We start from the raw sequence: 10,253 nt of genomic DNA on the forward strand, positions 1-10,253 counted from the left end.
TACAAATAAGGGTTTAAGTCAATCTATAAAAAAGAATATAGCATCTAAGTTCAGCATCAGCATATTTTATTAATCATCCAACATTAATTCTAATTGTAGCTTTGTAATTCTATAAATTTTGTATTGAGTAACATGTAGAATGGTTTATGGTACTTCTATGTATTCCTGAAGTAAAGACAATGATGCAGAATAATTTTTGTTTGTTGACTTCGTTAATCCAACATAAAAAAGATGGATATGTTCAATGTAGCAGAAATGACTTGGATTTACCTATAAGTTATAACCACTATATTTATAATGACTACCATAACGTTGTGGATGTGTATCAGTTAGGGTGCTCTAGTTGCTAAGAACACAGACACAACTGCACAAACTGGGAATTGCAAATATCAAACTAAAGTGCTTGAATGAAAGCTCGTCTGTGTTGCAGGTTGGTAGAATCCTGTTGTAGTTTGAGCTTAGGCCATGTTGATTTGATTATATGGATGACATCCTCCAGGACCCCCAAAACTGATGCGCGCGTGCGAATAAAAAAAAAAGGTTTGCAAAAAAAAAAGTTGTTTTCATTCTGAAATCTACGTGGTCATGAGGGTTGAACAAATGGGACAGAATATGGTTTGGCAAATAATCTACAGTAACTCTTCGAATTAGTTTCTTTACAATTTGGTCTTTTTTTCGTTCGATTTTGGCATTCTACGACATTGGTATAGTTTTTATTTATTTTTTTTTGTAACTTACGGTATATTTTTGCTCATTTTGCAACTGTTTTGTACGATTTACAATATGGTTGAAAATTTTTTTTTTTTGGAAACGGCCGAAAATTCATGCGCGCGCGGATGTCATCCATATAATCAAATCAACATGGCCTTAGTTCCAACACAAAAAAGAGAACTCATAAATTTTCAGTCGATCTTGTTAACCTTTGTCAAATGTGTGATCCACTCGCTGACTCACTGGAAGTCAGAAGTGCGATGACATCACGAGCTTCCAACTTCTGGAGTTCTCTTTTGCGTTGGTAATAAGCTTAATCTTTAAACTAAAGTGCTGTGCACATTCACATTTAGGGTAAGCAAATGGGGTCCAGTGTCTAATACACATTCATTCAAAGTACAATATATTCAAAGTTGAAAAAAAAAAAGTTTAGAAAGTTTGTTAGAATTCATCGGAATCATGTCCTTTTGGTACATCCACCATGGTGATGCCGGCTTTCTGTACCCCACAGCTAGATATGGTGACGTCCTGCTTGGGTCGTTCTCTGTCATCCAGCTCCATGTTTCCAATGTGCCGTATAATGTCCTGGGGAAAGGACATAGAGTTTACCTTGTTAAGTTTGAGTTATTACAAATTCTTCCCACATATAGGGCAGTTCCCTGTTGTGCAAGCATTAAAGCAGCTAGTCCAGTTGGTCCACTTTTCAACTACAATGTACCTGTATGTGATACACTTCCTGAAAGTGCTGAATGCTAAGCAGAGAATGTCTTTGGTTTGGTCTAGCTAGTGTAACTGTAATGAGTGGTAATTTAGACTGATGGCTAAGATTTGTGTAAACAGTATTCTGTTGCCAACATGCAGTTTTATATATGCCATGGGTTTAGGTCCGGACTTGTAAAACCTAAACCCCTGGACTGGACTTGCACCACAGAAAATTGTCTTTCTGTACCTGACCCTATAATATGCTTTGAAAAAAATTCTGGTGAGAACCCCATTATACCAACATACCATTCCGTCTAAGACCTTCCCGAACACAACATGTTTGTCGTCCAGCCAGTGACACTTGGTTAAGGTGATGAAGAACTGAGACTGGTTGGTGTTGGGTACTTCAGCGTTGGCCATGCTCACCCAACCCTCACCCCAGTGCTTCAGCTGGAAATTCTCATCATCAAATACATGTCCAAAGGCACTGGTTCCTGTTCAACACAAAAAAGAAAGGACAGAGCGTAATTATGTTTACCTTTGCAGAAAGAAAACATTGTTTTTGCTCTGTTTCCTCTTCTCCAAACAAATAAGGTCAATGACCTGAGCCAGGCATCTGTCACCATGGTAACTAGTGTTGGGTTACACCATGTTGCAATTTTATAGCAGAAGGGATTTAGACTGTAAAGTTCCTACAGTACTGTACCTCCAGTGCCGTCGAAATGGACTACGTCACCACCTTGGATGAAGTACCCCTTAACTACCCTGTGGAAGGGTGTGTTGATGTAGCTGTGTGGCTGTTCACCCTGGAAAAAACAGATATTTATTGACAAACATTCACAATAATGACTGTTGACATGAAAGTTCATCTACGTTGGTGGCAACATGTTTAAAGCTTAGCGCTTTCGACCAGTCATCCTGTCTTCTTCAATATAGACTGACCCAGTGAAGCTTGTCACGTGGCTTCTCTGAAGTGTGACGTCAGCACTGAAAAGGTATCTTGTAAACGATGTCATCCCCCGTCGCGGTTGAGTGAAGGGTGATTGTCCCAGTGTTGACATCACACTTCAAAGAAGCCACGTGACAAGTCTCACTGGGTCAGTCTACTGAGGAAGACCAGAGTGACTGGTCGAAAGCTCTAGGACTAGGAGAAAACACTACATTTTGCCTTTTTGTGTTTGAACAAAGATTTAACCTTTAAATATGTAACTACCAACACAGATGAACTTCCATGAGAATAAAGGCATTCTTTCATAACATTCTTAATAAGCGACCCCCCCCCCTCTATCGCTATAAAAACTGACATGTTTCTTACCACGCATAAGATTCGGAAGTTCTCGGCAGTCAGTGGAGTTACCCTGCCGAACAGTCCAATGACGATCCGGCCGATGTTGAGGCCGCCTACGTCAATATCCATGTATATCTGCAAGGCAGTAGCATGAGTTATTGAAAATAATGGTTTACAACTGTATCTGCTTAGATATTATGCATTGCTGATATTCGCAGACATCTTTTCACAATTTCTATGACTAGCCAAACGGTTGAAGTAAAACATTTCTGAGTAGAGCTATCGGGTGTTGTATAAACAAATGACTTTGGGTGAATGGTGTTTAGAAAAAACGCTACGTTTGTTGACTTCATCGTAGTCTTTGAGGTGACTGATTCATAGATGTGTTGTCCACATCCTGGTTCCTATCTGTTGATCAGTAGCGGGGTCATCAGAATATCATGACATAACCCGTACCATAGAGTCCTTGTCATTGACGATTTTTTATTAATACAAACCAAAGAACGATGTGGCGTTACACTATTCATAATATCCACGTTTCCCGCCTGTTTCCATCCCATACATACATTACACGTACATCGCGTCTTGCAAAGTTACAGTAACCGACGCAGATGTTAGAAATATAGACGCAAAGTAGATTCTAAACTTACGTAACAGTGGGGGGTTTGTAGGCGCTACCAACTGACCCGGCCGGCCGATGGGTCTAGACCTTTTAGCCGAATCGTTAGAGCGTCGGCGTAACCACTGTTTCTTACCGTGGTTCCCGCACCGGCCCTGGGAGTTCTGGCAAAGCATAGACTAAACAATACTGGCACTAACAGTAATGCATAAACGTAATGTAAAAGTATAAACAGTGCTAGAGTGGGTGGGTGTTAGCCTGTACCAGGCTTCGGGAGGCGGCTGGAAAGAGTAGAAATTGGCCAAATAGAGAGATAAAATGCCGCGCCGAGGGAGTTGGTCTGTACTTTCCAGCGGACAAAATGTACTCTCTAGCGGACCAACTCTCCTGGTATGTTATCTCTATTTGGCCGATTTCTACTCTTTCCAGCCGCCTCCCGAAGCCTGGTAGAAGCCAGGTGAGTACCTGTTTGGTGACCAGTAACTTTCCGCCGAACATACTGGGCGGTTTGAAGGCGGCGGCGCAGACTAGGCAGGCGAGCAGAGACAGGAGTTTGAGGAGGTCCTTCATGGTGACCAGGTGAGTTGGAGTGACGGTGTGGGACAGACCAGGTGAGTTGGAGTGACGGTAGGACAGACAAAACGTGGGATGAGACACGCACACATGTACACAGATCCCGGACATCCGGCTGACGTGTGGATAGTTACGTGGTTGGGTGGTAAAATTGTGAAGATGCGTCAGGATTCGAAATATCCGCACTCTCGCAGCGCAATCTCAACAATCGCTGGAAGACAAGACTATGCACGATGTACAAAATGACTAATACTACAATAGTAGCTTTACCATTTTCTTATAGACGTTCCCTTATATTTTCGTTGTATTTGCACCATACAATGCTTCTACATGTACTAGTATTATAAAGTGCCATTGCACTTAACAGTGACTGGACCATCGTTTGTCCCTTTTCTTTTACATTTCAACTGAGCAAAACAAAGTCGTTCAGTTTTGCTACGATTTGGAGCCTGCGATCGCGATCAAAGCAGATATAGGGTCCCTTGTTTACACGTGATTTTGCGGAATTTTTCGCTTTTTTTAGTGGTCCGTGTTTCTCTCTCTCCATGATTGCCAGACGGTAGAGAGAGATTGGAAGCAAAACACGGGGTTGATTCGGATTACTAGTATTAGTAGTAATACATGTACTATACTAAAAAGAATGGTCAGGAAATTGAATGCGAAAATCCAGAAGTTGCTATGGATTCAAGTTTCTACCAGCTAGAAACTACTAGTACCCATGATGGACGCCACGAGAATGAGCCCTCCGCACATCTGCTTGATAATTAAATCAAGATGCGACCTCAGCGGGAAGGTAACTCAGGGACGAACCAAGAGGAACATAGGGGCGTAACTAGAAAAGTAGGATATCGAAAATTATGGCTTACACAGAAAAGATTTACGAAAACAAGATTGAGAAAAACAGAATCATGCTGGTCGATACTTACTACAATTTTCTTTCAGTGGGCCATTGAAAATGGCTGGATAAAACGCAAAATACATGTAGTCTATTAAAAATAAAGCAGTCTGTATTTTCTACCAAATGATTTTTTATCATTGGTCCAAGAATATCTCTTTTTTTACCAAATAATTTGTGGTAGTTTCCCTATTCTGATATACTAGCATTCGTTTTGGAAAGTATCTACTGTAAAAACTTGTTGTGAAATACCCCCTACATCCATGGTGGTACAATCCAAGCCCTGTCGTCCAGTGCCAGCTAAACCGGACTGTTTTCCTGTCATTCTCAGGGTGATTTTTGCGATTTTAGAGACCGATGTGAAGCCATTCTGACTTTTCACGTTACCAGGAGTACCCTAAGGTACGTTTGATGCTATAATTTTCCGCAACACAAGGTTAGAAGACAACGTAGTACTAGTTATAGCTCAGGTCTTGTGTTTCCTAGATGGGTATCACACTGAAGTTTAAAGACTGTCAACCATAGGAAAGCAAAACTGAGCACTGAGACATCGGTGAAGGGTTGGAACTTGGAAAAAGCTTTCGTAAACTGTAAAATTCTCCTCTTTTGACTGTTGTATGTAGAGCTTTCAGAAAAGCACTAGCTTACACCATGTACATGTAGTAGCTTGCCAGCAGGTGTCAGCAATACATGTAGATATTGATAATATCCACCTGTCCATTGGAAATGTTGCAGATTTAATGAATATAGTGCAGGGTCCATTTTGATAGAATTTTCTGAATAAAATAACACTATGGTGGAGCATAGATTTACAGAGATGGCTAAAATAATGTCTGTCTGACATTCTTTGATAAGAATTTGAATACTTAGTATTAAAGTTATATATCATAAATAGTCCAAATTTACCCAGAAAGACCATATTGTTACAATATCAACATCTTTGTTTCCAGATGGAACAAACTGAAGAAAACGCGTCAACAAAAGTGAAGCTTGAACATAAACACAAGTGTCCTCACTGTGACCACGCCACGAAAGACAAGCGGAACCTGAAGCGCCATGTGCAGACTCACACTGGTGTGAGACCTTACCAGTGCGTGACCTGCGGCCGAGGCTTCACCAGAAAGGCCCATCTGCGGATCCACGAGCGGACGCACACGGGCGACCGGCCGTTCCCCTGTCCACACTGCGACTACGCCGCGACTAGGAAACACGTGCTGGAGTCTCACCTGTGCCTTCATACCGGTGAGAGACCTTTCATGTGTGGGGAGTGCGGACACAGGGTGGCTTACAGGGGTGACCTGGTCAAACACATGAGGAAGCACACCGGCGCACGCCCGTTTAAGTGTCCTGTCTGTGACTACGCCGCCGCGCAGAAACAGGGCTTAGATCGACACCTTGCCATGCACGAAGGATCACGACCGTTCGCTTGCACCGTGTGCGGACTCCGAATGTCGTGCAAGTCCAACCTCGCGAAGCACATGAGGACTCATACGGGACACAAGCCGTACCAGTGCCCGTATTGCGAACACTGCTCGGCTCAGAAGGACAACCTTGTCCGACACTTGTCCATACACACGGGAGCGCGGCCGCTAGTGTGTGGGGAGTGCGGGTACGGGACAGCCGACAGGTCCAGTCTGAACCGCCACATGAGGATTCACTCCGGTGTGAGACCTTACAAGTGTAGCAAGTGTAACTACGCAGCTACGCGGAAGCATCACCTAAAGCAGCACCTGCTGACACACAGCTCTGAGCACCAGTACAAGTGCCACCAGTGTGACTACTCAGCCATGTTTAAGAGAAACCTGGCACGGCATGTCAAGATTCGTCATGTACAGATTGCTGGTTGACGCTTTTTTTGGCAACACCTTCGGGGCGGAGGCATTTACATGACATAGCTGCTGCCACTTATATATTCAAACTGAGAATCTAAAATGTGTCATTGAGGCCAACTAGTTTGTTTAGATGATTTTTGCAGAGCGAAAGCTGCCAAAGATAAAAAAAAAAAAATTATTATTATATTAATCAATAGTATCTACCGGTACATATGTACTGTGTGTGTGGATGTATGTGTATGTGTGTGGATGTACCGGGATATGTATGTATGTGTGTGTGTGTGTGTGTGTGTGTGTGTGTGTGTGTATGCATGTGTGTGTGTGTGTGCGTGCGTGTGTGTGTGTGTGTATATATGTACAATTTATTTGATACCTTCATTTGGTGTCTTCAAAGGAATTATTAGAATCAGCAAGAAATTCACAATAATGAATAAAAACAAGAAATTCACAAAACCCTCAAATTTTTCACACAGGTATGAGATTTATTGCGATGAAGCTTGTTATCTTATAACAGTACTTGTTATCTTCATGCCTGTCTGGATGTCATGATGAAGGGTGTCATCTCTTAAGACAGAATGGGCAGGTTTGGAAATTCTTCCTGTCATGATATAAAAAAAAAAGAACAATATGTTAAGTAGTTATCTAAAGAATCTTAGTGATATTATAATATATAACATCTTCATGTATTTGTTATAGTAAACCAACCTCACTGTGTTTGATAGAGTCTATATTAGTAATGTCATATCTATATAAACCAATATGAAACCATGATGTTGGTATTCATGTGCATCTATGATGAAGCAAATATGAATTACAAGACATGATAAATGACTTTGGAAGCGGGCAGAAGCTTGGAGAATACTTTTAAAAGTAAGGCCACACCAATTTGATTTGTTGGTTCTCTGAGTTTTTCAGAAAAAAAATGAAGCGAGAGTGCGAAAAGATAAAAACAGACCTAGACCCAAATGCTATGATAGGAGCCATGAAGTCAACATACCAGGCTCTTTTGGAATTCAAACAATGAATTTCCAACTTTTAATCAAACCATTGCATTGATAAACGGCAAAACTGTAACAACTCTGAAGAGAAGGGACTTTCTTCAACAGTTGGGGCCAAAATATGAGCATTTGGAGTTAATTCAGAGGCTAACATTTTTTTTTTTTGCAAATTATTAAAAAATGAAGCGGGCAAATCCGTCAACCAACAGATTATTGATTTGGCCTAAGTGTGTGTGCGTTAGGTACAATTTAATTCTTCATGATCTCCAAGTACCAAAATGATGATGCTGAAAACTAGCATATTTTACCAGGGGTTCCAGCACGCATTGCTGGCAGCTGCAGGGCCCGCTATATCCGCAAGGGCAGTACAGAGCGCACATGATGGGGAGGTCGGTCAAATCCTGGATAAGATCGGCCAAGTCCTGACGACCAGCTGGGATCACTAACAGAGGAGGAAACATTTCAATATTCAATAGATTTTTTTTTTATTCCTTAGGAATTACTATTAGTCTATAGCGATTTGATTTGTCTAAATTTGATACAAGTACTGTTGGAAAGATAGCTTGAATACCTCCACAAAAAATGCAGGTATTGTTTTGGTATCTTTCTCTCTCTCTCTCTCTCTCTCTTTGGCAGCTGTTTTCTCTGTTTTTTGTTACATTACCTCCTTGACAGCTGGGGTTGTTTCCATTGCACAATAAAGAAAGACTTATTTGCTTACTTGCAGACCATATGCGAAGATAAACATTATGCATTTGCTTTGAAAATGTTACCTTTCTAGCTAGTTATTATATTGACTCCGTGCTTACCCCGGTGTTGCTGTACGGGCATGCAGACGTGTCCGCAGCCGTTAGAGCAGCACGCCTGGCCTGCGGGACAGTTGCCAAACTTCTGCAGGGCCCAGTCCCCGCCCCAGCTGAAGGACCCGCAGCCCTCCACACAGATCCCGATCATACCGGTCGTGTCCGGACAGAACTCTGCAGGACAACAGTCAGGTAACAAACATCTGGTATCATCTTAGCCAGTTCATCTGTGTTGGTATACTTCATTATAACAAAAAGTTCTAAACGTTCTTGCCAACACTGAGTAAATTGGGACTAAGTCGGCCTTGTTCACGGAATGGACCCTTCTACTGCAGCTACCAGGAAATTTGGGGTAAGTCCCAATTTACTCAGTGTTAGCAAGAACGTTTAGAACTTTTTGTCATATGATATTATGTAAGATTTTCCCACTATTTTAAACACCGTTTTACACATTTTCTTGCGCTATAAGCCTACCTGGGTTCATAATGACATTTGGGGAGTAAAAGATCAACGTCGTTGCGCCGCAAAAACGTGTTGAAGTTGCCAAAGATACCTGAAGGAATACCGCTGTTTGTTTAAATTCTTTTTAGGAGCCTCCTAAAATATAGCGGGCCTGGTTTTTTCGACAAGGTTTACCTACTAACAATCATCATAACTTCGCACGAACACAGATAAACTCCCAAGCCGATATGACAGTAATGCCGTGCACATGTAGCTTCAACACCTGCAATATGTTTCTCCTTCTTGCCCAGCCATTTCGTAAATTGAGTTTAACTTTTGGGGTCAAATGACCTGAAACTTTCAATCTCCAAGCAGATACAGGGTGGCCTGGGTAGGTAATATTGAAGAAAATCTGATGGTACTTACGCTCCAGTCCGACGGTGGTTGTCGGGACGTCCTGACAGGTGTGACCACAGCCGTTGGACAGACAGGCTTGACCGTCTGGACACCCTCCGGCCACGCACATCTCCGCACAGATGCCGAACTGACCAGACACTGGCCGGGAGAAACGTGTAAGTCGAAAGTTAACTTGTTTATTGGTATTGCTTGTCCTCAGTGAGGTAACTACAACCTGTATTATGTGGAGCGACTTATTTGATCTACCCATGCCCTTAATATTTTCCAAAGGACTGCAGTCCCTTCCAGTACGGCAGTAGCGCGCGAATGGCGGGATTTAAAACACCACACCAGCAATGTCAGGACTCAAAGTCGCAACCTTGTGACACAAAAGTGGGCCAACTACCCACTTTGCCACAGTTTCGGAACTAAATTAAAAATATATGTAAAAAGTCGGCTGTAGGTCAGGGTTGGAACCTGCATTCTTGTGACAACATTTTATACACCAGTGACTTTTCAGCCAATGTGGTGCCTTTTTTTACGTTGTGCAACATTATGCTATCACGTACACGGTTTTCAATCCATTTTTCCAATTTAAACCCTCTGTATTTACTATATTTTTGTACGCGTTAACACTTCCCTTATGTACAAAAGGAAGACTTACCTCCACGCAGAAGCGCGAGCGCCGCTACAAGAATCCAGGAGTACATTTTCATTCACCGAGAACTTTTGCACAATGTGGAAGATTTCACAGGGAACACCTTATATACATGCCCCGTACTACCGGTTAGGAAGCTAGTGGGGGGCGCGGCGGAACCGGATGAGATACGGGACTCTGTGTAAACTAAACACCCGACGATGTTTACTTCACGTATACGTCAAAGTGGGGTCGTGTGGCGCAGTAGCGCGTTCAGCTCACACCCAAGAGGTCGCGGGTTCGAATCCTGCCCATGTCACCGATCTTGTGCCCTTGGGAAAGGCACTTTACACGACTT

General features: G+C 42.4%; 3 protein-coding genes across 3 annotated transcripts; 1 reads left to right on the top strand and 2 right to left on the bottom strand.

The window, feature by feature from the left end:
* Positions 1-872: 872 nt before the first annotated feature.
* Positions 873-4,004, bottom strand: LOC109468440 (peptidyl-prolyl cis-trans isomerase B-like). Its single transcript, XM_019766686.1, has 6 exons — positions 3,786-4,004; positions 3,457-3,515; positions 2,729-2,888; positions 2,120-2,219; positions 1,720-1,907; positions 873-1,296 (listed from the first exon to the last, which is right to left on the bottom strand). The coding sequence occupies exons 1-6, from the start codon at positions 4,002-4,004 to the stop codon at positions 1,153-1,155; spliced, it is 870 nt and encodes a 289-aa protein (XP_019622245.1). The 3' UTR covers positions 873-1,152.
* A 1,734-nt stretch (positions 4,005-5,738) lies between these two features.
* LOC109468441 (gastrula zinc finger protein XlCGF8.2DB-like) lies at positions 5,739-6,880 on the top strand. Its single transcript, XM_019766687.1, has one exon. It carries the CDS (start codon positions 5,739-5,741, stop codon positions 6,633-6,635), a length of 897 nt encoding a protein of 298 aa, XP_019622246.1. The 3' UTR covers positions 6,636-6,880.
* A 200-nt stretch (positions 6,881-7,080) lies between these two features.
* On the bottom strand, positions 7,081-10,029 carry LOC109468685 (WAP four-disulfide core domain protein 3-like). The gene is made up of 5 exons (XM_019767001.1): positions 9,923-10,029; positions 9,289-9,417; positions 8,428-8,595; positions 7,927-8,060; positions 7,081-7,218 (listed from the first exon to the last, which is right to left on the bottom strand). The coding sequence occupies exons 1-5, from the start codon at positions 9,972-9,974 to the stop codon at positions 7,186-7,188; spliced, it is 516 nt and encodes a 171-aa protein (XP_019622560.1). The 5' UTR covers positions 9,975-10,029; the 3' UTR covers positions 7,081-7,185.
* Between the last annotated feature and the right edge of the window lie 224 nt (positions 10,030-10,253).

The sequence above is a fragment of the Branchiostoma belcheri genome, unplaced genomic scaffold (assembly GCF_001625305.1).
Source record: "Branchiostoma belcheri isolate BF01 breed outbred unplaced genomic scaffold, Haploidv18h27 scaffold2, whole genome shotgun sequence".
Classification (NCBI taxonomy): Eukaryota; Metazoa; Chordata; class Leptocardii; order Amphioxiformes; family Branchiostomatidae; genus Branchiostoma; species Branchiostoma belcheri.

Bases quoted from the DNA above. Each gene is read 5' to 3' on its own strand.
- LOC109468440 (XM_019766686.1), bottom strand. From the start codon at position 4,004: ATGTCCGGGATCTGTGTACATGTGTGCGTGTCTCATCCCACGTTTTGT. The intron at 1,908-2,119 runs GTACAGTACTGT...TGTGTTGAACAG, and splicing joins CCATTTCGACGGCACTGGAG to GAACCAGTGCCTTTGGACAT. The intron at 1,297-1,719 runs GTATGTTGGTAT...TCCTTTCCCCAG, and splicing joins GGAAGGTCTTAGACGGAATG to GACATTATACGGCACATTGG.
- LOC109468441 (XM_019766687.1), top strand. From the start codon at position 5,739: ATGGAACAAACTGAAGAAAACGCGTCAACAAAAGTGAAGCTTGAACAT.
- LOC109468685 (XM_019767001.1), bottom strand. From the start codon at position 9,974: ATGAAAATGTACTCCTGGATTCTTGTAGCGGCGCTCGCGCTTCTGCGT. The intron at 8,596-9,288 runs GTAAGTACCATC...GTTGTCCTGCAG, and splicing joins AACCACCGTCGGACTGGAGC to AGTTCTGTCCGGACACGACC. The intron at 7,219-7,926 runs GTAAAATATGCT...ATATCATGACAG, and splicing joins AATGCGTGCTGGAACCCCTG to GAAGAATTTCCAAACCTGCC.